This window comes from Phycodurus eques, chromosome 14 (genome assembly GCF_024500275.1).
Source record: "Phycodurus eques isolate BA_2022a chromosome 14, UOR_Pequ_1.1, whole genome shotgun sequence".
Lineage (NCBI taxonomy): Eukaryota > Metazoa > Chordata > Actinopteri > Syngnathiformes > Syngnathidae > Phycodurus > Phycodurus eques.
Genome location: NC_084538.1, coordinates 7288340 through 7316329, shown reverse-complemented (window position 1 = coordinate 7316329; position 27990 = coordinate 7288340). Strand labels below are relative to the sequence as shown.

The window sequence follows — 27990 nt, the reverse complement described above, 5'->3', positions numbered from 1 at the left end:
ATAAATAAAGATGGTTCTGCATTATTAATTCTAAAGCACATTTGCATTATTATAATTCTTCATTTGTATATATAGTACATATATGAAGTATATATACATATATATGTGTGAAGCGTAGTACATGAAGTACGTCAGTTGTCGACACTATCCAACATCGCTTTAAAACAATGAAAAGTGTTGAAAAGCGTGGAAGTGGTGGAAGCCTTCGAGAATCTGCGTCATCAGGCACCCGGTTTGAACTTCCGGTTTCTCTGGGCTTCGCCTGCGGCGCATGCGTGAGTATACCGTGACGTCATCACTCCTAGCAACCGGCATGGCGACGGTGAAGCTTTGCAATGCTATGCGGGTGCTATAAGAAGCTAGCATTACGTTTTCATTATTCGTTGCCTCGCCGCGTTAAAAAAAAATGTTAACGATAAACTGTGGTGTACTTTCTGGATGTATTGAGACTCTGCTGTTGCGGTTTAGAAAGTCTGTTGGAGAAAATGGGATACGCTGAGAGTTGCGTTGACATGCAGTCGAGAAGAAGTACGTAACGGCATTTAGCATTAGCTTTGTGTGTGGGACGAAATATATACTTATTTGACAATGTAGGATATAGAGATAATTTGACTTAATCTGTATGATTTAAAAAACAAATGGAAATAAGGGTACATAAAACCAATGAAATTCCCCAAATTCTAATAAATATTTACTGTAAAAAAAAATAAAGCAGCACGTTGAATGAGTGGTTAGCTTTGTCATTTTGTTTTGTCATCCCGCGTTCCCAAACCATGCACGTTAACTTCATTGAAGACTCCAAACGGTCCACAGTTGTGAATGGTTGTTTGTATTTGCCATTCGATTCACTGGCGACCAGTTCAGGGTGTACTCTTCTCTCGCCCAGAATAAGCTGGGATAAGCTCCAGCTAACCTGTGATCCTGTTGAAGACAAATGCTCTCAGAAAATGGAGGGATAGACTTTGATATCGACAATATGCCCAATTAGTATTAATAAATATTTATCGATGTTCTTATTTTAGGGAGTGTATTATCTGGCCCTGGGTCCAGCCTTAACATTAGAGGGCAGACATTGAAAAGTAGCCGTAAGTACTGATATTTACTAATATTCTAAGACATTAGGGGTTGATTTTGAGAGATGTTTCTCGCTGTCTAATTTATTTTTCAGCATTTTGTCCTCACTCCTCAGGCAAGTGGGCCCAAGCTATGATTAAAGATCACATGGTGTCTCACTACAAACGGATTTATTCAGCTAAAGGTGAGCTTTTAGAAATAGTCACAGTACATGGAGGTGGAAATAGGATATATCGTTGTGAAACAATTTGTTTTCTTGTCTTCTCTTGCAGCTGTGATCGACACCTCAGTACCCAAAAGCCTTACGCAGAGTGTGCGGTGTAAGTAGCACGTCCCAGTTTAATTCTTAACACCCAAATTGAGTGTGTGACAACATGTGTGTCATGCTGTGTGCGAGAACCTGCTTGCTGAGGAGATATATTGAAATGGTTCAATGTGTAAACAGACTTGGACCGGATGAAGCAGGAACGTATGAAGAAAGGCAGTCGTCCCCAGTCAGCGCCGTCGCTCTCCCACAGGAACAGCAGAGCCTCGTGTTACTCAGCACAAGTAAGCGACTGGAAAACTGTGAAATGCAATTGTGTTTTATACATGTGAGATGAGGGGAAATAGGGAGTAGGTGGACAACGACGAACCGGCAATTTTTCCATGTCAACATAGACAACAAAACTATTCACAGCAACATAATTATGATGCCAAACATTCAATAAAAACAGCCACGTTTAAAAAAAACTCACAAATTTATCCACATTTCACCCCCCCCCCCCGCTATATTGTGGTTCCCGCTGTATCGCAGATTTAGGTTTTTATAGTATACACGTAATTTGGGATTTTGCAGTAGGCTGTGTTTGCATGTGTTGCTGCTCCCTCTGCGTTAAAGTAGCATTTTGAAGGTAATTCATAATTACAGTAACATTGATGCAAATTTTTGTTAGCTCTGTCATTTCACATTATATATCAGCATTAAGCCAGCCGACTTTAGTCATATGACATTATATTGTTTAGTCGAATATTTTTTTAAATAAGTTTAAATTTTGTGGGGACTCGCACGGTACTTGCAATTTTCTGTGGAACCTATCCCCAGCAATTTGCTGAGGGGAAGAAAAAAAAATCTATTTGCGTTTTTGTGCTAAGGAACACGCTAAGATGCCACAACATACCACCAAAGCCCTGTATAAATAGGAATTGGTGTAAAGGCAGTATGGTGACATCATACATCTCAATTGAGAGACAAGCTTTGTTTGTCGTGGAGGAGCTAAGTTTAGTCTGGGTTGGTAGTGGAAGTTTGGAAGTCTTAGCCACATGTACCCATTTTTGAAACACAATCATCTGTAAGCCATTTCTTTTTAAGGGTAATGTAAGATTGGTTTAAAATGATGTTAAACAGTTTTGAGAGCAGAGCTTGTGCTATATTTATGGTTTAGACTATTAATACTGTTTCCGCAAATCCAAACTTTTGGGAGTATGTCAATTCCTCATGATTTTTCCCTGTTCACACCAGCTCTTGGCCCCAGTACAGTATAATTTCCTTTCTTTTTCAGAGTCGATGTTCCGTGCAGTCTGAATATGCACCCTACCTCTGCTCAAGAAACTCTATGCTCTCCGCCCCCGGATTTAGTAGCTCCTTTCACGCGAAGGAGGTTCCCTCTCCATCAACTAAAGCTGCCCCTCAGAATCAACATCATCATCATCATCGCCCTCATTCCGTCGCGGAACTCAAGTTCCAAAGCCAGGAGCCGACGTCCCACGGGCAGCCGTCGGCATGTTACCCGTCTACCTCGGGCGAACCGAGCTTCGTCAAGGCGTTCCAGGATCCCGTGCAAAAGACGTACAGCGGCGACTTGCTCCAGAAACATTCGCAGCGCTTCACCCAAGACAAGCCTTTTACGCCGAAGATGCTGAAATCCGAGAAGAGCTCTTACCTGTCTAGTTATCGCTACTACCGAGCACCGCGGGGCACGAAACTGGCTGAGGAGTGCGATGACTTGAGATCGGAGAAAGGGTACTCACCGAAATATCTTACCTCGAATATGTCCTAACATCGATTCATCTTGTTTTACCTCCATTATGCAGAGCAAAAACTATGCAGCACACACAGGAGTTGTATGACCCATCTCAGGTAATTTTGCAGTCAAAATCTTTGACCATTACTAGAGATTTAAGACCCTATTAACACAAAGTGGATTTAAAAAGTCTACCAGGTTTTTGTTAAAAAAAAATGACACCAAGATAAATTATTTAAAAACATTTTCCACAATTAATGTGCCCTGTAACATGTGCAACTCAACACAACTGAGAATGCTGCTGTACAAATTTGCATAGGTAGGAATTAATCACGTTTAAACTAAATGGAGCAAATACAAAAAAAAAATCAGGAAAAACCTACTAGATCATCGGAACTTTATTTAGGATTAATCAGAGGCAGATTCAATGCTGGGAGGTGTGTGCTGACACTTATTTAAGGAGTTTGAACGTGAGTGGTTAATTCTGAACACAGCCACATCCCTGTTATAAAAGGGTGTGCACACTTGTGCAAACACATTATCTCAGTTTGTTCGTTTGTATCTCCCCTTTCAAAAAGATTTCTATATTTTTCAAATTGACTTTTACATATTAAAGGCCACAGTAATGGTAGTTTTTATTGATTTATTATTATTATTTTTTTTTAATGATTTGTCCCGGGCTCATTTTTTATAAAAACCTGGCATTTAAACAGGGGTGTCTAGACATTTTGTAGTCACTGTAAAATCAATGTAAGATTGCAAAACTAACACAATAGCGAATGCATCTCTTTGTCCCAGGAACTCAAAGAGCAGCAGTTGGCTGAGACCGAGCACACCGGCACATATTTAATAACGCCAAAACAACAAACAAACAAGAGCCGAGACTGTGATCCCTTCGACTATTCCACCAGGTAAAATAGTGTACGAACAACACATTACTCTGTATGCTTTACTTAAGCGATACTTACTTCCAGCTTCTCACTTGAGGGCCTAAACGTGTCGCCAAGTGCAGAGTAAGTTCATCTTCATAGCTCCTAATGGATTAAGATCAAATCAATAGCATATTGGGAATATTTTGAAGGAACTATCATCTCTTCTTTGACAGGGATGAAGAATTAATGTACCTGGAATTTATTTCTGATGTAACGGAGGACATCTTGTCCAGAGGATCTGTCTCTGACAGGTGGGGTGTTTTGTCAGTAAAATGTAAATCCATTTGCTGTTTTATGGTCACTGTCATATTTCAATATTATGTGGGATCTCAGTGCGCTTTAGAATGAGCTTTAAAAAACGCAAATAGGATAGAGACATAAAACATGATTGACTGTGTATATATGGGGGATTAAGTTATTTTGTATCCCCCCCATTTGAAGAGTTGTACCTTTTGTTGTATTAATAGTACTTTGAGCATGTTTAGGAACTTTGGCGGTCTGCAATACAAAGCATACCATATCGACTACTCGTGTTTTGATTCAAAAACCTCTGGGTTGTGCTACAAGACGGAGGACTCCCGTAAAAAGCCTCTGACATGGACGGACAGCGAGGTGCCGGTTGTGATGGGGAAACCTAGGCTTTGACGTCATGTTTTTTTCAGACTGGAACATTTTTACGTTATTGAGTTAATAACCACTTTAGGACGGCTGACGTACGTGACGCTAACAGGCTGCAGGGTATTAAATGTCCGTGTCTCCTTCAAGGGTCCTCAACCGGGTGATACAGCGGCATATTGATATGAATCTGCATCGTCTGGATGAAGTGAGTATACATGGGATGGAGGGTGGGGAACCTGGTCATGATTTAGTAATAAAGCATTGTTGAAACATTTTAGTATAGTCCAGGGGAAAAAAGTCAAAAGGCTTCAAGGTGTCATCCTCTGTATTGTTGTAGGCTAAAATGCGCCACCTTCTGGATATCCTGCGCAACAACCTGGACGAACCTTCCGCCCCGTCCTCTTACCGCGAGGATCTTGGGAAAAAGGACCTGCTCGATTCCCTCCTGGTGATGCCCGAATCGGCGCTGGAGCAGGTGAAAAGCGAAGAGGACAACAACCTCTTTTCTTACGTGAGCAAACGCGACAATTCTCCAGAGCACTGCCTCGAGCCCGTGTTGAGCTCCACATCGCTGTGGTCTCCTGAGAGAAGTTCTCCGCTAACAACGAATGAAAAGCCGCAGGAGGAGGAAAACAACTGGGAAAAGGGCGTGAGTGAACATGTTAGCAATAATGAAGGAAAGGATGAAGAGGACGACCAACCGCTTGTGACGAAGCAGCCAAAGGCAAACGGTGAAGCCAGACATGAGGAGTTCCTTGAGGACCAAGCTGAGGTAGACGTTGAAGGGCAATCTAAAGAGCTTGAAGCCATGGAAAGAAGGTTTTCAGAGTCGCTGCATGTCGATCAAGACACTAAAGGTGACAACTTGGACTCTTCCAGTGAACACCAAACAAATACACTGGCTTCTGTCAGCGACGACGGCTTTTGAATGTTGCAGACGTGGAATGTTAAAGCCTCTCACACAGAGATCCTGAAACTTGGCTGCATTAAGGCTGTTTTTTGTTGTTGTTGTTTTTTTTTTTTTTAAACACAGAACCCAGCGACGGCGGGATATTGTGTCAACTGTGATTTTACACAGTGATCCCGGAATCAGACAATTACACGCGTGTAAAAATGCTCACCAGCCCCTTTCCAGCTACTTTTTGAAGCCGGCTCTTTCCTGCCTTCTTCTGTCGATGCGGAATGGGATGAAATCCATCCATACATATAAATAATAATTATAGAGCTTGTCCTATTGAGGGTCGCGGGGAGCTGCAGCCTATCCTAGCTGACTTTGGGTGGAAGACAGACGACATCCTGAACTGATCAATAGTCAATCACAGCCAGGCACATATTGAGACAGACGTCCATTTCCGCTCACATTCGAGTCGTCACTGAATGGGAACTCAACACAACAGGGTGGTAGTTGTGTGAGGATCAAGTGTGATACATCGCACCCCTGTCCCGCCATTCAAAAGCCCCCTTTCACACACGTTTTCAGCAAAATTGCTTCATCAGAGATGTGAAAGTAAAGCTTGAATTTTTTCTCACCTGTGCCTTTTCGCACAGAACCCCAACAAAGCGGGATATTGACAAAACTGTATGCACTGACACACAGCGACACGGCATCCCATAATCAGATGATTAGATGTGTGACTGGTGTGCCGTATAAAACACTAGAAAGCGACAATTGCTTTAAACACAACAGGGCGGGAGAAGTGACTGCCGAGCAAGAAACTTCACAACGTGGTATCTTCTTTCTAATACATTGTTCCCCCGCATTTTCATTACATGTGCATTCATCTATTCATGGATTAAAAAAACAAAAACAAAAAAACTATCCTCTGTTAATTGCTGAAGTACCTTAATATGTCACAAGATGGCGCCAAACCTCTGTCTTAACAGCAAAGTAGTTTATTTGGCTTCGTTTTGTGACATCTTGGTGCTAAGGTACTTAAAAGGAGTACAGCAGCTTCTATTCGACATGGAAAAGCAGTGTTATGGCTCCACCCGGTGGCATATGTAAGCAATTATAAATCCTTTTGGGGTGCATCATGTACCTGAGGGTTTTTTTTTTGGGGGGGGGCTATTTGTGGCAGGGCTTTTTCCATTTGCGGTGAGTTACTCCCTTTTACACAACTGCCGTTCTGTCTCATGTTTACACCTCTGATACTAATTAGGGAGGCTTCAACCTCTCAGACGAAATAGCAATACGGGCACTTTGTCAGGCGTAAAAAAAGGCTCAACATTCACCATTTCCACGCTGATACTACCACGAAATGCGGAATATTGGCGTTGTGACTTCTTTTTTTTTTGGTGTGTGTTACTGTTGTGAAATGAATAATACATGTGTTACTGTGAGTTAGGTTTTTCTTGGTTGACAGAGGTGAATCACCACAAAGTGCTTTTCAATTTGCAATAAATTGTTCAACACGCTGTATTTGCTCGACCTATGATTGGGCGAAAAAAAGAAAGAGAAAAATGTGACCGCGGGGGCTCTGTTGCAAACAAAACGTTGGCGTTTCTTACACAAGGCGATGTTTAGCGTGTGCGATAAGGGCTGTCAGACGAAGTGGAAGGTAAACATGCAGGTCAGCGGCCAGCCGGTCCAGGCAGCTGTCCCATTTGGAGAATTCTCACCACTTGGCATTCCAGCTGTCTGAGGTCACGGCTCCCCCGAAAATCTCCGCGTATCCCTCCGCGACGGTGCCACTAATACATATTGTTTTCAAGAGCTCATTTACGAATTTAAGACACGTATCATTTTATTTAGAACATACACATATTTTAAGTATAGCGTAATATTTGTGTGTGTGGGAGCCTTTATTTTGACTATCCATCCAGCCATCCATTTTCTGATAAAACACAAATGAAAAAGTTGTAGATCCGCGGACGAAGACTCTTGTTGCGCCTCCAATCCCAGGAAGCAAAACACGCTCGGAACCTGAGTGAGGCATGGAGTGACACTTTCGACCTGACCTAGGGACTCACACATTCGGCATTTAATGTAGTTATTTTAAAAAATATATTTAAAAAAACAACAACAACAACAACGAGGAATAAGTGTGTGATTCGTGGTGGAGCTACTGCTGGGACGCAAACACTCGTCGGACATTTAAACTCTCTCCTGGCGGCTCCCGGGTAACGTCAAGCGGCTCCGGCTACAATATTTACCGGCGACGTCAGCTACTCGCGGGTGTAGTCTAGTTGCTGGGCTTGTTTTAGCAAGCTAGAGCTAACCCTGCGGTTTTTGCATGTTATTACTCACGCGGGTAACCCTGCCGAGACGATTTTATATACCGGCGCGGTTACTTTGAGATTATGATCTTGGGGTGAGTTTAATTTCTAAAGCAGCAGTGGAGTCGTAATGTAGTTCGGCGTTAGTTAAAATGAAGGGGGCAGGGATTTAGCGCTGTGGAGTTCCACACTCCAGAGTATTTGGAGCCGACTAATTACTGGAAGTTGAATCATTATGGTAAATTAAAAGCTGCCCAGTCGGACCAATTTTAAGACTTTAGCTAATTTTATTATGAAGCAGGTTTAACTTTTAGCACGTCTGACTTGACAAAGGTAAAACTACAGTCAGGCCTAATAAATAGCTATATCAATTTAGCGTTATTGTATTCTTGCAGTGGTGTAGAACTTCACTGCATCATACTGAAGGGGGTTTCTAATAATTTGACTCTGTTGTGTAGATAAATAAACCAAAATACAGTATTAGAGACAGCTCTCAGTGTGGCACCATAAAGTTTTACGGTGTGTGTTATTTTATGTGGCGGAACGAAAGCACAAGTTACACCATTAATCGTGTATCTTTTGTCACTTTTTTTTTTTTTTTTTTTTAATATATAAAATAGGTCTGCCTGACAATGATCCCCATGACGTCTATCATTCGTAAAGTCTTATTAGAAGGGACAGCGCGGAGAGTCATTTGGGAGGACTAGACGCGAAGGATCCACACCGGCGTGAATCATGCCCTTGCCCTTCGGCTTGAAGCTCAAGCGCACAAGAAGGTACACCGTTTCCAGCAAGAGCTGCCTGGTCACCCGCATCCAGCAGCTCAATGGCGAGTTTGTGGAGTTCACGCTGTCAGTGGAGAGCACGGGCCAGGAATGTTTGGAGGCAGTCGCTCAGAGACTGGAGTTAAGAGAGGTATGTCAGCAGTACATAGGTTTGCTTGTTCTTTTCTCATATGAGGTTTATTAGAGTGTTGTTGCACTGTCAGCAAGAAAATGACAATGTTTGAATTGTCAAGGAGGAGACAAGATAACAACATTTGTTGTTGTTGATTTATATTTGTACCATTGAATGCAATGGCTATTTGAAGACTCATACCTATACAGTGGAATATTTACATTTATGGATTTAAGAACCGCTCCACTGATGATGCCGTCTCATCAGTGGTCCACCCGGAGAGCAAGAACTTCTATGTCCGCCTGCTCTTCTTGGATTTCCCCTCTGCCTTCATCACCATCATCCCACAGACCCTGTGTAAAAGCTGGACATTCTAGAGCTGCGTCCATCACTGGGAAACTGGGTCCTGGACTTCCGGACCAACACACCACAGACTGTCATGATCCACAACACCATCTCCTCCTCTATCAGAGGAGCTATCACCCTAAGCAGCGTCATGGGGAGCAGTGTCTTGAGGAGCTTCTACAGATTTGTGTTGGAGAGCATCCTCAGATCAGCACAGCAGCTGCTGTACTGCAGAGAGGAAGGCACTACAAAGGATGTTCAAGGCTTCTCAGAAGATTGTGGGGAACAGCCTTCCTGCCACCAAAGGCATCTTTCCAAGCAGATGCAGAAAGAGGGCTCTCTACATCATTAAAGACTCAACCCACCCCTCACACCTTCTCTTCCACCATCTCCCTCAGGCTGGAGGCTACGGAGTATCTGGTGCAGGACCACCAAGCTGAGGAACAGATTCTTTCCAGAAGCTGTTAGACTGTTAAAAGTTGAACAGTTCTCTGTAGCACCGACACCAGCCACCCCCATGCCTATTGATCCCTGCACGAGGAACATTTTATTCTTTTAAATTTAGTGTTGAGTCCTTGAGCACACCTGGGACTTTAGGTATCAAATTTTGGGCCATATCATTTGTAAATGTGTGCTGGGATGACAAACTCTAAATTGGTCTAAAGTGTCAGGAAACATACAGCTTGTACCATTCAGAAATTTACCAGAATTGTAAAAAACAAAAACACCTCATAAGATGACCAAAATTATCGGGAAAAATATTTTTTTAAAGTCATAATATTCAATAAAAAATATTGGGGAAAAATAAGCCCTGATAGTAGTACAGTTAGCTCAACCCAAAATGTTAGGGTCAATTGTGCCTCTAAAGTTGTACAATTTGGAAACAGACCAAAACTATTGAGAAATATTTTCCACAGGGGCCACAAACTGGAACAGTCGTGGGCCACACAAACATGCTAATGTCAACTGTGTTCCAGATTAATTTAATGTATTTATATAAAGCATTAAATTGTCTTGTTTTATTAATGCTACTTGTGTAGCTGTTCTATATTGTTATAATTAGGAAAGACACATTTTAAACACAAAACAGTCATTAAAATTACATACACTTTATCGACATTAACATCAAAGTGCAACCAAACTCATATCCTTGTTTTGGTTCTGAATACATTCCATATGTGTGAAGTGCTGAAAACGTGCAAAGATTGAGAACAATATAGTATTAAATTGTTGCGATATCGGTCAAGACTCTTTCTTCATCGCTTTCTTTCTGATTGTGTTATAATAGGTCTCACACAAGATTTGCAAAAAAATATGTACTGTATCTATAAATGTTTTATTTATTCGAAAAACAAAAAAATACAACATTAATTTGGAGAGAGATGCTATTTTGTCGGACAATGACAAGAAGAACATGAAAACATTTTACCAATTGCATATTCAGTTATTTTTTATTTTATTTTTTTTATATAGGAAATAGTCTAAACCCTGGAACCAACAGATTCCATTTACATTGTTTTCCAAATCAGAGGTCGAGATTGCATTCTGTCATGCTTAGTTTTGATTAACACCCATCTCATTTACGTCAATCATAAGACGTTTGTGCTTTCTCCACGTGCTAGATAACGTTCTTCAGTCTGTGGTACCTGAACAAACAGAACCAGCAGAGGTGGATCGACCTGGAGAAGCCGCTAAAGAAGCAGCTGGACAAGTATGGCGTCGAGCCCACCGTCTACTTCGGAGTGGTGTTCTACATCCCCAGTGTTACACAGCTGCAGCAGGAAATCACGAGGTAACAAGGTTCTGTTTTGTTTAGTCTAAAACTGATTTTTATTTTTTTAAATAGGATTTGTCAAGGAAACAATATCGCGTCTAACAGTGAATATTAGCAGTCAACTCCATGTGACTACATCTTCAATTTGCCGTCATTTTGTGGTACAACGGTATGTCATCACTGTGTGGCTATCATAGCAATCCCCACATACTGAGAGCAGCATAGGGGATGGTATCAAGCAGTCTGATAGGATGATTAGTAAGTGCAATAATCTTCCTGCAATGCCACAGCGTCACAGTTTTCTGTCCACCATCGTTAAAGTAAAGTTTAAATGAGTTTGTCACATGCTGTTGACTGTTAAGCTTTTTTTGTTATAGTAAAATGGAATTCTTTTCTCAGAATTTGGACACGTATATACGATAATTCTCTTCCTTTCAGCCCCTTGTCCATTTGCTGGACTAAAATGACCACATCTATTCCTACAGATATCAGTATTATCTACAGTTGAAGAAGGATGTGCTGGAGGGCCGCATCTCATGCACTTTAGAACAAGCTATCCATTTGGCTAGCCTCGCCGTGCAAGGTAACGTGAATGGTTTGAATGCCTCTGCTATTGTGGAACACTTTTGGTCACCCGCTGTCTCAGACAAAGTAATTGCTGGCACCACAAATAGTCATTATCCATAAGACGCAATGTTAACAACACTGCCTGAAACACTGCCTCCTTGCGAATTGTTCCTCATATCATGGCCTGGGGCGTTTATAGACTCAACTGCAGAGTGACAGGCATTCGAAAGGAGGCCAATACTCGTGAAAGCGCATTTTTTATAATACTTTTTTATAATTATAAACCATACCTAAAAATATTGTCCATCCCTCTGATAAGTCGCGTCTGCCACTTAAGACAAATGTACGCATCCTTTCCCCCTTCTCAGGAGTAAATGGGTCATAACTGTAATTATCTCAGTTCAAAGATGTCTTTCTTCACCCTTTGATAATAAAGACTGCAAACTACTGAGCCCATTTGCACTGCGTTGCTAACTAAAGCAGCAGAACCAACACACTTACACAGTCAGAACAAGTGTAAATTACTGTTAGTTTGCCTCGTTTTTGTTTAACATTTTGCTATGTTTTTCCTTAAAATTTAAATAGAGTTGCAGTATTGTTTATTAAAAACCAGCCACTATACAGTATTTTTTCCCCACAGCTAAAATATTCACCATACAATATAACACTGTATTATATCGGGCCGCCACAATTATTTTAATTTTTTTAATTTTGTAATTTTTTAAACACCAAGAGACGAAATTTGAGGTAGCAGTTAATTGAGTCAAGGTATCAATTAGAGTGGAGGCCATTATTTGATGAAACATTTGTCACACCGGTCTTAAAAGCTTTTTAAATGTAAAGTTGCCTATTTTGCAGTTTGGTGACTGGTGACCCAAAGTCAAAGCGCTGCAATCTGAAAATAAATGTCCCTTGTTTGTTTGGTTAACAAACACACACACACAGTGACTTGTAAATGTGTGAATCTGAGTTCCAGCACCGTGAGCCCAAAGCTCTGACATATCCTACCAACCTATTGGCCAGCCAGAAGAATCTCAAACACTGCTGGCAAAGTTATATCGGGCTCTACTGCTTGTGTGCCTGCGTTTTAGCATAGCAGAGCCTTTGAGATCACGGGTGTGCTTCAACGACCTTCACCATTTGCATGTTTTATATCCGCTTCCGCCACTGCCTGTTAATTTGAAAAAAAAATTCAAATTGTGCATAAATTATATGGTATAACTCCCATTTGATGTCCCCGATGGGGGCACTGGAGTGAAGGGCGCGCTTTAGAACATTGCTGATGCCGAGGATAGTGAACATAGTTGCGAGTGTTGCCAGCAGTCAGGCTGGAGCTTCAACAGTTGTGTTGGCACTGTTTGACCTGTTTACATCTGAAAGAAAAATAAAATGCGTAGTGCATTCTTGAATGCAAGTTTAAGCTTTAGCATTTGGCATAGTGGACTTTGGTTAATGCATCTTTTCCTCCTTCAACAGCGGACTTTGGAGACTTTAATCGCTACGATTCCCAGGATTTTCTCCAGAAGTTTGCGCTGTTCCCTATCGTAAGCAGTTCCTCTTTTTTCTGCTGTACCCATGTGAAGAAATTACGCTTTACCCGTTGGTTGCCTCATGCGAAGTCACTTTGCATCATTGGGGTTTTTTCGTTGCAGGACTGGATCCAAGATGAGCGAGTTCTGGAGGAGGCTACTCAGAAAGTGGCCCTTCTCTATCAGTCTTACAGGTGAGCGGCATTAGCGTACTGCCATCAGTTTCCGTTCTCATCAGCTGAATTATCCAAGCAAAGCAAAATGCCTCACAACAAACCACATGGCACAACCACTTGTTGGTCACAAGAATGTAATGGAGAAGGTTTTGCTTCTGGACTAGCTAATAATCATAACACACCATTGACAGTGGCATAACTAATCTTCTCAATCGCAGCAGAGTTCTCTTGCAAGCAGACCGAGACCACTTCTTCAATCAGTCTTGGTCCACACATAACTGAACAAACTGCACCACCAAAGTTGGTTTTAAAGGAGAATACAATTTATACAATTCTACAATTTAGAACAGTTCCGAGATGTCCTAATAACATGTCTGGGACATGCTTTTGTCAAATACCCCAAGGATCAAGAATAGCACGTTTCTTGTCTTTCTGACATTGGCCAGTTTTTGTGTCTCATGCAAGTGAGCGACTGTATATGCTGCCAACATAGACTGCTGGGCCTTTGGTACTATGACGAACGGTACCGGAGCCTTAGCTTTGCGAAAGTGACTTCTACTTGCAGAGCGTGGGGAGAAAAGTGGGCATCCATAAAGACTAAAAAAAAAAAGGTGTGTATGTGGCGCATAGACACATCCCCAAACATACGAAAATAGCCACCGTGTCAACACCTTCACCGAGCATTCAAGTTTGTGCCTGCCCACACTTTATGAGAGACCAACTATTTATTTACAAGATGAAACCTTCTTTGGTTCTCTGTGACAGTTACTGTGCACAAGTTGTTGAAGTTATTGACTTGTTGTTCTCAGGGGTTTGTCGTCTCCAGAGGCCGAGATGTTGTACATGCAAGAGGTGGAGAAAATGGAGGGCTACGGCCAGGAGAGCTACCAAGCCAAGGTCTGTTCTAGCCAGCCTCAAATGTGTGCCATAAAACGTCACCCCTTTATGAAATGAGTTGCTTTTCTCATGTTGTGTAAACAGGACAGCACGGGCTCGGATGTGACGCTGGGCTCTTGCCTTGATGGGATCTTTGTGAAACAAAAAAATGGCAGGGCTCTTCATTTATTCAGGTAATCCCGGTGGTTCTCAAATGTTCTTTTACACCTAAAATGTGGCCTTTAAGGAACCGAGTCAGGAAGACGGACAGCTCTATAAACATTGTCTCACGCTTGTGCCTGCATAGCGACATGAATTCTAGACTTGCTCTCCCATGCGTGTCGTTGGTATTGAGCATTTTGGTGTGACTGCTATGACATCATGTGTTCTTCCTTTCTTTTTTGCTTGAATTGGCCATGCAGGTGGAATGAAATTAACAACATGAGTCACAACAGGTCTTTCTTTGCCTTGGAGTTGCTCAACAGAGAGGAGAGTGTCCAGTTCCAGACCGTAAGTCTCTCTCGCTCTCTCTCTGTGCACCTTCTGGACATTGCTCTCTCTTATTGGATTTAGGTTGAGCCAGTCAGAACAATGTGCCTGTGTTGTTCTTGTCTGGCTATAGGCCATTAAAGTTACATAGCATCGGCCGAAAGTCTGTGTGCAGGAACGTATTATCAGCCGTAGTCCTCTCGCTGTCGCTCTCGTTTTCACTTCCACTTTTTTTGTCCTGCAGGAAGACATGGAAACTTCCAAATATGTGTGTCGTATGTGTCTGGCCAGACTCAAGTTTTATAAGATCAACAAGAGCAGCCTGTAAGTTTCACACGTCTAGCCCACTTCCTGGCTCTTTGTCGTTTGTTTTCTGGCAAGTGCCACTCCTGACTTCTGGAAGACTCATGTCTGACCTTCTACTCCTAACACACCTCCGCCTCAGGGAGGAGTGTGACCCCATGCCTCCTGAGGGCTCCCAGAAGTCTCTCCTCACTCTAGCCTTTCCTCGTTTTCCAATGCTCTCCCGTCCCTCTCTGCCTTCCAATAAGGGGTGAGCAGCGCAGTTGCCCAAGTAGCACGTTTCAAAGATAATTGCAACAACCAAACACAAAAGCTAGAAATATAGGACTTTCTTTATAAAGATTGTCAATTTTGATGCACTGTCAACAATAAGTTTATTATTGTGGTTTCAGCAGTCAACTAAGAGCTGTTGCTAATATTTTTTTGTTTGTTGGCACTAACTTTTTCAAACCCACCCACCCCCCTCCCCTAAGTTTGAGAACCCCCTTACTTACATATTAGAAATGTCTCTGTGTGATGCAGTGATTGCAACACACACCATTGCAAACTAGACCTGCAATAATAATTTAATACCTCTGACGATGCCAATCCAAACTGGGGTATGTTATCTTTGTAAAAGCAAATAAAAATATTTATAAACAGATTTTATTTCTAAATGTATTCTACTTACTATACCTGTACGTTAGTGACGATGTCCAGTGTTCAGAAAAGGCCGCTCTGACAGCTACATTTTTGACAGCTGCTTCTGTGTGACCCAGTTTTGTATCCACTTTGTCCATATTTGGCTAAGAATGCCCCCTTTCCTCTGATTGGTTGCCACCGTGTAGAAGACCCAATTGTGAGAGCACACGTGTTTGTTATGTTGACAGCGCTGGCTCGGGAGCAGAGAGGTAGGCGGAGATCTTCGCCAGTGACATAGATGAGCACGAGAAATTCGAATGACATGTGTTCAGGCCTCTCAGCAGAAAAACATCCGGCTCAGGAATGTGTGGACGATTGTAATTCATATTTCACATGTTTACTGAGCCAATATAACATCCCAAATACTAGAAAAAGTTGGTTTGGTCAAATATGGCACCTTTAAAGCTACCACGGTTTAATAAAGGCAATGTCCCTGAGCTGTAAGTTGTGAGGAATTGACTTTCATTGTTTACTCCTAAAATGAATATAATGTGTTTTGGTAAAAAAAATATTGTGTGTGTTTAAGTAAACCGTCACTGACCATTTGTGTTTGACTGACTTGTTTTCTCACTAGACAAACGCCGCCTGCAGTCATCAACCCGGTCAGGCGTAGGTCGTCAACAAGATTGTCCCTGGTAAGTTAAATGCACATGATTGTTTATTTATTCAACAATTTGTTCCCACAGCAATTTATAAAACAATAAAATCAATAAAACATTTGAATACAATCTGCACACAACCTATTTGTGCACATGGAGTACAAAAGTAATAAACATGATAGTTATGTATGAACACTGAAAACATAATGTGCACATAAACTTAAATAATGTTTACTTCCTCTTGGAAATTGTAATAAAATAAAAATTGGGCACAATAACTTCTTTGTGCAAATGGAGTGCAAAAGTAAACGCATCATGACAGCTCTGTATTGAAAAAGTAAAGTGCATATATACTTAAGCAATATTTCTATATACTTGTTACGGTTACTATTATTTGCAGGGTTGTTAAGTAATACCAAATTAAGTAGCATGTTTGCGCTATTGTGACAATGCATTTATATTGCTTAAATATTAGTATCACAAGAACACTAAGTTGAGTCCCTTTTTTTTCTGAACAGCAGCCAAAGCCTCAGGGCTACATGATGCCCCCGCCACAAATGCACTACAATGGCCATTTCACGGAGCCTTACACCTCATCGCAAGGTAACTTTTTAAATTTGTGTGCTGTGTCAGCGCTCATCGTTAGTGCTTATCCTGGACATGTTGTCTGTCATAGACAACCTGTACATGAACAGCCAGAATGGTTACTACTACCACTCCCAGACCAGCTTGGACTGTCCACCTATGGAGTACAGCAGCGGCGGGCGCTTGCGTAACGGCAGCGTGTATAGCGCCCACAGTACCAGCTCCCTGACCAACCCCCAGCACTACCTCCAGCCCTCACCAATGTCCTCCAACCCCTCAATCACCAGCGACGTCACCCGGCCTGACTACGTGCCCTCGCATCGCCATAGCGCCCTCATCCCGCCTTCTTACCGCGCCACTCCTGACTACGAGACTGTAATGAGGCAGAAGAACCGAGGCGGCGGGGGGATGCTCTTGTCCCAGGAGCACCGTCAGAGCCACTCCATGAGGAACCTGAACATCGGGCACTCGTACGCTTACAGCAGGCCGGACCCACTTGTTTACAGTCAGCCCGAGATCAGGGGAGAGCATGGTGGCGCCGCCCAGCACCACCACCACTATCCCTTCCACATGGGCTCCAGCTTTCACAGCCCATCGCCATACCACCCTTACCCCATCGAGAGGAGACCTGTGGTGGGGGCGGTCAGTGTCCCGGAGCTCACCAACGTCCAGCTACAGCAAGCCCAAGAGTATCCGGCCCCCAACATCATGAGGACGCAGGTGTACAGACCACCGCCGCCGTACCCGTACGCTCACCCTCGGCCCGCCAACAGCACGCCAGACCTGTCGCGCCACCTCTATGTCAGCAGCAGCAACCCAGACCTGATCATCACACGTCGTGTGCACCACTCTGTCCAGACTTTCCAGGAAGACAGCTTGCCTGTGGCTCACTCCCTGCAAGAGGTTTCCGAGCCTCTTTTGAGCGGACCCGCGCACAGACCGGCTTACCACGCACAGAAGCGCAACTCCATCGAAATCGCCGGACTGGCACAGAGCCTCGAGGGGATGCGGCTGAAAGAGCGGCACGTGTCCTCTTCGGCGGCCGAAGCTGCCACGCCTCCTCCGGCCCCGCGTGGAGGTCGATCGCAGGGTTCCCAGCTCAATGTGTTTTTGGAGCGGGCCAAGACAGAAGACAGGGGTGACACCAAGGACGTGCAGTATGGACACAAGAAATCCCTCTCCGACGCCACCATGCTGGTGCACAGCAGTGGCGATGAGGAGGAGTTTGAGGACAATTTAGGGCGCCACACCCCGCTCTCTCATGATGCAATAGCTGCCATCATCCCAGAGCAGCCTCTGCATCACACCTTCACAGCTCCTCAACAACAGACTCCCCTGGAGCCCCCCCCTGCTTATCCCATCGGCTCGACTCTGGACCCCTCGCTAGCTGCCGCCCTCACCTACAAAGTACACCCCCTGATTCACGAGACTGAGCCACTGTACCTGCGTGAGGTGCGGCAAGCCAGAATTATGCCCTCTGTGTCGGAGGGAGACCTGAGCGGCGAGGCCAAGACCAAGTCCAAGAAGGACTTCAAGAAGAGGCCCGTGTCTGACGTGCCTCAGGCCAAGAAGACCATCGAAGGTTTACCTCCTCCAGTGAGTCATTTTTTACGTTTCACTTTAAGCCACTTTCACACAGCCCATCAAGGCAGCCTTTTCCAGGTCACTGTGTCACTAGTGTTGGAGTCTACCCATTAATTTGCTGGCTTCTGAGATAGTATCACAGGTACGGCTGCACGATTATGGCCAAAATAATAATCACGATTATTTTGATCAACATTGTATCACGATTAATCATCACGATTTTTCCTTGTTAGGGAATTTCTTTTTTTTTTTTATTGCACTACTTTGTAACAACTATGTAACAATTTTCAGTTCACAAATGAATTCTATAAGAATAAATGATAGATAAAAAAATACATGTACCCGAAGTAAACTTAATAAATGTGCTATTGCAAAGTGCAATCACGAATTGCAACTAAATGGAAACAAAGACAGTTAATGCATAGAAGGCAATAACATTATCAGAATCAGAATCATCTTTATTTGCCAAGTATGTCCAAAACACACAAGGAATTTGTCTCCGGTAGTTGGAGCCGCTCTAGTACAACAGACAGTCAATTTACAGAACACTTTGGAGACATAAAGACATTGACAAAAAACAATTGTGCAAAAAGATGCAGTCCTCTAGCACTTAGAGCAGTTCGAATGACTAATATTGCAATAGTCCGGTGCAATGACCATTGTGCAAAGGGCGCTGAGACTTCAATGAGTGAATGCGGTTTAAAGCGACGAGTAGTGCGATCATCTGGGACAATGTTGGTTGTGCAAATGTTACAGATACTCCTCAATCAGTGTGCAAATGGAGCAGATGCTACTCTGGCATGAGTGGCCAGTATATGCAAATAGTGCAGCATGGCGAGACAACCACAGTGAGTGCACAAGTAATACATAATTGGCCCCACAGAAATGTGACAACGAACTCAAGTCAAAAAATTGCCATCTTATTGTAATGGAATTATAGGTTAGGTGTTTAAGAAGTTGATCGCAAGAGGGAAGAAGCTGTTGGAATGTCATTAGGCTGCATAATAGAGGCATCAGTGTATGGGGATTCGGCAATGGCAGGACCAGGGTGCAAAATTGAACCCCTGACACTTCTCCCGCCCTTAGACAACTATTGTATACATCACCTCAGAAAGTAGGGTGGAAATCGCTACACATCTAATTATCTGAATGCGGCAAGCTGCGCTATCTGTGCGTAAACAGACACATTGATGTTTGCCGTTTCTGTAAATTGTCTTGGAGGCCTTGCCTATAATGTTACAGGTCTAATGCTCCAATTTTGCAGACAGCAACAGTGTGAATATCCTTTTTTTGATTCCTGCAAGGATCTATTTTTCTTCACCCCACTACCATGCAATATACAAAGATGCAACCCACACATTTGAACCATAAGTACTGCAACCCAACCACACACAGCACCACAGTTTCCCATGTTTTAAGCTGCTAGAAAAAACCTTGTTTTTTTTTTTGGGGTGGAGTCTTCCATATATATTCTCATGTCACTGGCCCCTCCTCCCAGGCGCATTAAATCTCAATTGGCCTTCAGCACTGTATCAGAGTGACATCAGCTGCTGTGGTATGGCACTCAATTCTGAAAGAAGTAGGTCGGGAAACCGGCCAGGTGACATTTCACCTGTGGCACTCCAAGCGGGGTGTTGTTGTCTCCACCCCCATCGAAGCGAGCCACCTTCACTGGCTGTGAAAATCATACAGACAGTCGTCCTCACCGTATCCCTGTATGTACTCCTCTCGTCACGCTAGGGCATGAAGAAGAGTGTGCGGTCGGATGTGAGGAAGATGGGGCCCCTGAAAGTTGCCAATCTGAACGGCCTGTCAATATCCAGGCACCCGGCGCAGAGCGATGTCAAGGACGAGCCTGAACAAGACTCTAATGACGAGAGGGTAGGGATGCGTTATGAATTTAGCAACCATTTGACTTGTTTGCAGCTAAACACGTTAGCCTCGTTCACCTGGATGAGCATTAAACTGTACACGGTGAGCGTGAATTTCTATTTAAAAATGACTTCAGTTTCACACCAATTGGATTTTGTCATGCGAACACTTTTGATATCTAGTGGAAACGCCAAAGTGGAACACAAACCCTTCTGTGATGCTTCTTCACTTCTAATTTTAGTAAAATTTTTCCTATTGTTAAGGGAAGTTTATTTGTATGGCATCATTCGTACACAAGGTAAATCCATCGTGCTTTTAGAGACAAAATATAATGAGTAAAAACACATTAAAAGATGAAAATCAAGATACAATCAAAACACAGATTATCAAGTTATAAAAATAAAAGCAAGATCTTGAAAACATTATTTTTCATTTATGTGAAAGCAGTTTTCAGGCCAGATTTAAATGTAACGATAGTCTGAGCAGATCTCAAGTGTTCATAAATTTGTTTCATCACCTGGGGGCATTGAAACCGACTAATGCTTCACTTCTGGAAACCCTCAATAACCCGAACCCGAAGACCTGAAGTGTATGGAGGTCTCAGAGGCAAGTAAAAGGTCTTGAACAATGTCATGCATCTATCTTGTATACTATCGTGAACCCATGTTACATAAACAGGTCATGAAATCATTCATCACAAACGAATCTCCTTCACATGAGGCTCATAAATAGTATTAGCTAGCATACCATCAAGCCTCAATAAAATGCACATCTGCACATGGGCGAACAAATGTGTATACTAGCAATTTACTCAATCGCTATGAAGTCATTAAACTCACCTTTTGACATTTCCACACAATAATAAATGTTAAGGAGTACAGGCAAATTGTAACAGCAAAGTAGAAAAACTGAGGATAGGTTTCCAAAAAAATATCTGCGAATATGCAAATGCCAAACTGTGAATTAAGGGGGTTCACTGTATTCATAAGTCTCCCAACATTTGCTGTCACATGTGACCACGGTTAGAAGTCCCAAGTCTTGTTTGCCATTTGGGGCATCTTTTTGCTGAACTTTAAATTGTTGGGCTTGAGTTTGAAGGTTCCACTGTGCTATTTTATTTTATATTATCTGTCATGTGAAGGGTATTCAGAGTCCAGATGACAACAGCAAACTATGCGAAAACATATTCCAGTTTGGATGTGTTTTTAGTTACATTAACCTTTGACACAACATACTAAAAAATGGTAAATAAGTAACTAAATCAGGGCTACCTGGTATGTCATCCAGTGCAAAGTCCTGGAGCGGCACATGGAGATGGGCGAGCTGCTGAAGGAGTACGAGAGCATCCCCAAGTGTCGTCCGGCGGCTGAGTGCACAGTCGCCCAGATGGCCGAGAGCGCAGACAAGAACCGCTTCCAGGACGTGCTGCCTTATGATGACACCCGTGTGGAGCTGGTGCCCACCAAGGAGAACAACACGGGCTACATCAACGCATCGCACATTAAAGTAAGCGCTCGCGCATCCCAACGAGAGCCGATAAAGGGCATGAATGAAAGATTTGATTGACACTATCCCCACGATTGCTCGGTAGTGTCCTGTAGAATGTATTGAAAATTCAGACCCTGAAGCCAATTTGACTTCGGAACATCAAATTTGGTAAGAATGACCATCCAACAGCATTAGAAGACCCACAAAAAGAAGCCCCATCTGAAAATACAAGCGAGTCTGCCACTTTGTTTTTGTGGCCACTTTAGTCATTTTGGCTGTTTTCGGTTTCCTTCAAAGATGGACCACCAGAGATTTTGGAAATTCAGCCCCTGAACTCAGTTTCACTTAAAAACTTAATTTTGGTCAGGCTGTCGATATTGACTCGGCCCACAAAAAAGTCTCAAGAAATCCATACTCAAAAAAACTAAGTCAGCCAGCCAGTGTTGGGTTTGTAGCAGCCATTGTATCGTCTTTTTGGCGTTTTCTATGTGATCTTCAAAGATGAACTTCTCCTCGAGATGTTGAAAACTCAGCCCATTAAGCCAGATACACTCTGCATCGTGAAATTTTGTAGACATGTCTACCATGGGTAGAACAACTAAAAAAAAAGTCATGCCTGAAAAGACACAGGAAGTCTGCCATTCTGGTTTGCCACAGCCATTTTTGGGTCTTGTCCATTTTTTTTGTACTTCTGTGCTAGAGATTTGGTCTGAATGCTACCAAATTTGAGTTACGCATACTAGACAGATGGGCGACACTACTTTAGGTAACATTGGAATTTTTGTCATTGCGTGTGGGCGCAGCAGGGCGTTGAGCCTTGATGACTCGCCATAAATATCGTCTCATAGAGTGGCCGCTGAGCTTTACCTGTGAGAACAAAAGACACAAGCGTCCAGAAATAAATGTGCGGCATGCTGTGATGCAAGAGTGTCGCTAGGCTTGTGGTGTGACAGGTTTTACTGTAAGTCATGTTATTTTTGTGTCATCCTTTTCTTTAAAAAAAAAAAAAGGAAACAATTGTCTTTGTCTCGGCAGATCACCGTCGGAGGACATGAGTGGAATTACATCGCCAGCCAGGGCCCTCTTTCCAACACATGCCAGGACTTCTGGCAGATGGTGTGGGAGCAGGGCGTCGCCATCATTGCCATGGTTACTGCCGAAGAGGTGCATCAAATGTTTTACTAGTCCCTTTCTCTCTGCCTTTGAAAGCCTGGATTTTCCCTCTTTTCTAATCTCCACCTGGCACATTTATGCATTTGGCGGTAGGAACGTAGCCAGAACATGCATGTATCTGTCTTTTTTTTTTTCTTCACCAGTGTCAATGTTTAGAATAAATGGCACCGACACAGAACAGGGTTACTAAGTTGACCCACCCATATATATTCTGCTCTAAAAGGCCATAACAGAGGGGGCCACTGCTGCTGACACGCTGCCTGTTATGCATATTTAGTAGGGGCGGGGCCATGGTACAGTCCGTACCTTGTTTTTTGGGCCTCGGTTCGGTATATTTTTTGCATTTATAAAAAAAAAACAAAAAAAACTTTTTCTCTCTCCGCAAATGATCTGTTTTATTTGTCAGCAAAAACTGCATTTTGTAGTGTACTGAATAATCTAACTTTATTTTTACTAAGTTTTGTGTTGTTGTCTAATATTGTTTCCGTATTGTAAGCGAAGGCATCATTAACGCAGCTTTTTGTGTGCGTACCTCGAATGTGCCATGAGTCTAACCGTTGCAGCCGAAGCAAGGTAAAGTGAAGAGCCATTGTATATAGATGGATTCAAAACTAAAGCTGGTGTCAAAAGGCAACTCCTGCAACTGCCACACTGAAAAATACAGGAAAAATCTGCATGTTTCCACTTTTTCTTAAGGGGAAAAGTCCACCCACAAATGTTTTGCCTTCAGAGGTCGTATCAAAGCTGAAACAGAGTTGTGTTAAGGGTAAAGAGTTGTGAAGTTTACCACCCGACACTGGGTTCTGTCGTGTTGAAAGCAATTGTCTGGCCTCCGTGTGCAGGAGAGCGGGCGAGAGAAGAGCTTCCGCTACTGGCCTCGGCTTGGCTCGCGGCACAACACGGTGACGTACGGCCGCTTCAAGATCACCACGCGCTTCCGCACCGAGTCGGGCTGCTACGCCACGACGGGGCTGAAGATCAAATACCTGCTGACGGGCCAGGAGAGGACCGTGTGGCACCTGCAATACACAGACTGGCCAGACCACGGCTGTCCAGAGGATTTAAAAGGCTTCCTCAGTGAGTCTGGCTCGGGAGAACTTCTTGAACATTTTTTTTGGGGAGGCTTAACGTTCCTGTTGCGGTCTTTCCAGCCTACCTGGAGGAAATCCAGTCGGTTCGGAGGCACACCAACAGCATCAGTGACCCAAAGAACAGCAACCTGCCCGTACTGGTGCACTGCAGCGCCGGAGTGGGCCGCAGCGGCGTGGTCATCCTGTCCGAGATCATGATCGCCTGCCTGGAGCACAACGAGGTACCCGAGGGGAGGCGTTCTCAAAAATGCCATTTGGTCATTTTGTAATTCTAATTCAGCACCGTCAATAATTGAATCTGTAAATATACCTCAAACTGAACCTAAAAGTTTAGTTTAATTCCAAAGTCATCTTACATTACCCTTGAAAAATAAATGACTGGCAATTTGGGGAAAAACTGCACCCAAAGTGCACATGTAGCAGAGGTGTTGAACTCGAGCAACATGACTTGACTCGAGTCGCCAACTTTGGGACTTGACTTTGCATACATGAGGCTTGACTTGAATTTGACTTCAACTACATTACGCCTTTTGTTCTTGAAGTTATTTTTTTTGGTGCTGTGTCCATTCTTTCCTATGTCTCAACAATTTCCTGTTTGATGGTTTTCATCACACAGGTGCTGGAAATTAAGACCGTGCTTATGAAGCTACGCCAGCAGAGGATGATCATGGTCCAGAACTTGTCCCAGTACACCTTCGTCTACAAGGTGCTGGTCCAGTACCTCCGCAACTCCCGCCTCATCTGAGGACCCCCAAAGATGTGCTTTGTGCTACTACTAGGCTGATCCACCTCTCTCCTAAACAGTATTATAGGTTGTCTTTTTATTTTTTTTACATTGATTATTGCTGGATGAAGCACTTTGAACAGTACTGTGTTGTACCACCCGAGTTGCGTCAAATGACGACCAGTGTGACTTATTGACAAATGAAGGAAAAAGAACAGCAAAGAGAGATTTTATTTTTGTTTTAAACTTGAAGTTTTTTAATTTAAACATTTGATCAAGTGCCTTCAGACTGTATTTTTTATTTTTTTTAAGACGAAGCAAAGTTTGATTGCAGTGAAACAAAAGTGTTTGTGTGATTTGTGTGTGTGTGTTGAATTGTTACAACAAGGAGGTCAGTTACAAGCTTACACATGCATGAACAATGACACTGTGTCTTTTAAAGTCCCGAATTTGCTTCAGGTTTTCAGATTTTTTCTTTTTTTTTTTTTTTTATTTTAACACTGATGGAGTCTTAGTGGAAGCCAGAGTGGCTTTCTTGTGGTTGTTTTGTCAATGTCCAGGTGTTTGTTGATAATGTATACTTACTGTACAAACTGTATAAAGTCTATCTATGATGCAAAAACTAAATGCTGTGCCTTTTGAAATGTATTTATATAAGAGCATAAAAAATGTGACTACAGGGTTCTTACACATTTAAGATTTCAAAATTCCATGCCTTTTCCAGGCCCCAATTTTCACACTTCTTGGTTAAAAAAAAAAAAATCTAATAACTTTTGAGTAAATACATGTGTATCATTCTGAGTCTTTATATCCCATTATGTCGCCCAATAATTTCCAGAAGATTATTGCTAGGTAATGTAGCTCATGCAAATAAAGACCAAAGCAAGGTGACAAGACGACTGCTTTTTGCCCTGCATGACTCACAACCGCTGCCTTCCCCATGTTGATGTCAAACCATTTCACACATTTAGTTTAGTTAAGTCTGTTTTGAAACTCTACTTTTAAACCCTAACCCTGTTTTGAAAGAAACCCTAATTTAAAACCCCAAGTGCTGTTTTGAAACCCTAACATGAAACTAACCCTTACTTACTTTGAGACCCTAACCCTGTTTTGAAACCCTAAAACTCTTTAAGCCCTAATTTGAAGCCCAAACCCTGTTTTGAAAGTCTACTTTGAAACTCTAACCCTATTATAAAACCCTAATTTAAAATCCCTTGTTTATAACCGACTTTGAAACCCTAAAACTCTCTTTAAACCCTAATTTGAAACACTAACCTTTTTTTGAAACCCTAATATGAAACGCTACCCCTTGTTTTGAACTTACTTTGAAACCCTAACCCTGTTCTGAAACCATAAAGTCTCTTGAAACCCTAATATGAAACTCTAACGCTTGTTTTGCACTTACTTTGAAACCCTAACCCTGTTTTGAAAACGTAAAACTGTCTTGAGACCCTAACTCTGTCTTGACTGGACGGCGCAGGGTATCATTCTAAATATTGAGGGTGAAGTGTTCGGTTCCTATTTTGTCCGTTATTGTGCCAGGAAGTGTCTCAGCTTTTTAATCGTCTATTATGTTGTTTTCTTGGCGTTAATTTCAGTTTTACGGAGTGAAGTCTTTGTGCTGTTCTGTCTCTTCATTTTCCCCCTCAAATTCCTCAGCAACATCCCAGTCATCAAATTGTCATCACCAAATAAAGTAAATGATTGAATCACTCAGTTTTAAATTTCTGTCCTCAGAGTATATCAGAAAATCTGAGGTAGCCATGTTTGCTCGTATAATCTAACAACTAAGGGTGTTGCGCATTAATTTGGAACAATGGAATGACATTCAAAGGGTCTACAGTATCAGCTGATAATGTACCCGATGGAATTTTCTGAGCCAATCAGAATCGAGTGTTCACCAAGATCATGCTACAATACCGTGTGCTCTCACAAAAACATCGTAGCTGCAATTCCAAGCACCTTAAAAAAGACACGTATTGTTCTATATATATTTTTTTAGATATTAATTATTTTTTGTTTTAGAAAACAAACATAAATATTTTTCCATACTTTTCCAGACCAGGAAATTTATTAAATCACATTCCGTACTTTTCCATACTTGCATAGGAACCCTGTGACTAGAAAAAATATCCGAAAATGTTGACAAATTGTGGCCAGGGGACAATTATTCACTGAACTGCAGATGGTGTGAGGCGTTTTATTTGTACAAACAAATTTTTTGGAATAACTATTTCATCAAGAGAAGTATACAAAACAAAATGGAACCAATAAGTCATGTAAACATGAACATACAAAAGAGTGGAGTGGGCGCATCCACTAGACCAATAATCAACATTAATGACCTTTTCTCCACATAAACCATTACTACTGCACACACTTCTATTTTGGTTAGCAAGTTTTATGTCAATGCATGCAATGAATGGAGATAATAGATAGTTTTTAGCAGCTAGTTTTCATTGTATCAAGAAAGGAGGCCTCTATTTGAGGGAGCTCTTTGCCTTAGGCTGGTTGATGCCACTGAACTGTCACGCCGCATGCGGGGTTCGGCAGCTACTTTTCATGAGTGGCTGACCTTTGCCAACTAGTACTGCTGCGATTTAAAATTTTAATCGCAGGTGAACCGCATCACAGATAAAATGACCAATCAAAAATGCCGTGTTGTTTCACATGATCTTACACAACAAAAATTACATTATACAGTAACACGTAACTATATTTGTAATTTCATATGTACATGCGGCTATAAAGGAAATAAATGCATGGAGAGCCTGTCACCAAAATGAAAGAGTGCAGTCAATAAATGCGAGGATCATTGCCAACCACCTCTCACTATATCCGCACTCTCTCTATTATTTCACGCCCATTTCCTCTCTTTGTATAATAATATAGCCACAGCGGCCAGGGCAATCCACCTTTTACTTGAAATGATATTTGTGGTTCAACAAACTACTGTATTCGGCGCCGACACCAGGGGTCCCAGTTTCTCCATTGCAGAAAGTGAGTTCGACAGTGGACCCCCATGTACTAGTCATGGATTTTTATTCCAATGTTTTTTTTCTTTTTTGGGGGGCGAACCAACCCAGGAAAATGTCAATTGGCGGTTTATTCCTGCTAATTCAACAACCCCCCCCCCCCCCCATTCATATTACAATGATGCCTTGAGACAGAAGTTTAATTTGTTCCATGACCACACTCATAACTCAAAACACTTATTTAAAATCATCTTTCCCAACTGAAATGTGTGGAAAGGCCTCCCATATCAAATTAATTAATAATTTGTGTTTTTAATGAGTGGGAAAATAGCACTGTATAATATTGTACTTGAACTCAACTAGTTCATTTTTGGAACGATGAAGTGAACTTTGAACTAGTTCCCGTAGAAACAACAAAC

General features: G+C 42.4%; 2 protein-coding genes across 9 annotated transcripts in view; both read left to right on the top strand.

The window, feature by feature from the left end:
• The window catches only part of spata7 (spermatogenesis associated 7), a 34925-nt gene extending 29309 nt beyond the window's left edge, over positions 1 to 5616 (top strand). For 2 of the 7 annotated variants that reach the window (XM_061696176.1, XM_061696177.1), the window contains 12 exons: positions 469 to 528; positions 1023 to 1085; positions 1169 to 1258; positions 1347 to 1394; positions 1520 to 1623; positions 2616 to 3076; positions 3148 to 3193; positions 3876 to 3988; positions 4052 to 4090; positions 4183 to 4260; positions 4775 to 4832; positions 4965 to 5616. In XM_061696176.1, the coding sequence (XP_061552160.1) occupies positions 486 to 528; positions 1023 to 1085; positions 1169 to 1258; positions 1347 to 1394; positions 1520 to 1623; positions 2616 to 3076; positions 3148 to 3193; positions 3876 to 3988; positions 4052 to 4090; positions 4183 to 4260; positions 4775 to 4832; positions 4965 to 5555 (1734 nt within the window). In that variant the 5' untranslated portion in view covers positions 469 to 485 and the 3' untranslated portion in view covers positions 5556 to 5616. Of the gene's footprint in view, positions 1 to 138; positions 529 to 1022; positions 1086 to 1168; positions 1259 to 1346; positions 1395 to 1519; positions 1624 to 2615; positions 3077 to 3147; positions 3194 to 3875; positions 3989 to 4051; positions 4091 to 4182; positions 4261 to 4774; positions 4833 to 4964 lie in introns of those variants that run through there. The other 5 variants (XM_061696178.1, XM_061696175.1, XM_061696181.1 and 2 more) reach the window with 5 other exon arrangements.
• Positions 5617 to 7537: 1921 nt separating this feature from the next.
• On the top strand, positions 7538 to 26281 carry ptpn21 (protein tyrosine phosphatase non-receptor type 21). 2 transcript variants are annotated; one of them, XM_061695655.1, is made up of 19 exons: positions 7538 to 7747; positions 8464 to 8758; positions 10708 to 10877; positions 11345 to 11442; positions 12903 to 12970; positions 13079 to 13149; positions 13941 to 14028; positions 14113 to 14201; positions 14430 to 14517; positions 14741 to 14820; positions 16055 to 16115; positions 16598 to 16682; positions 16756 to 18260; positions 19989 to 20129; positions 21408 to 21626; positions 22644 to 22772; positions 23624 to 23858; positions 23933 to 24093; positions 24489 to 26281. In XM_061695655.1, exons 2-19 carry the CDS (start codon positions 8579 to 8581, stop codon positions 24615 to 24617), a joined length of 3597 nt encoding a protein of 1198 aa, XP_061551639.1. In that variant the 5' UTR covers positions 7538 to 7747; positions 8464 to 8578; the 3' UTR covers positions 24618 to 26281. The 2 variants fall into 2 exon arrangements, with proteins under 2 accessions (XP_061551639.1, XP_061551640.1); XM_061695656.1 differs by lacking the exon at positions 19989 to 20129.
• The last annotated feature ends 1709 nt before the right edge of the window (positions 26282 to 27990 follow it).

Excerpts from the sequence above, each read along its gene's own strand:
- ptpn21 (XM_061695655.1), top strand. The coding sequence starts at position 8,579 with ATGCCCTTGCCCTTCGGCTTGAAGCTCAAGCGCACAAGAAGGTACACC. Across the intron at positions 11,443-12,902 it reads GGCTAGCCTCGCCGTGCAAG|CGGACTTTGGAGACTTTAAT; the intron begins GTAACGTGAATG and ends CTCCTTCAACAG. Across the intron at positions 20,130-21,407 it reads AAGACTCTAATGACGAGAGG|TGCAAAGTCCTGGAGCGGCA; the intron begins GTAGGGATGCGT and ends TATGTCATCCAG.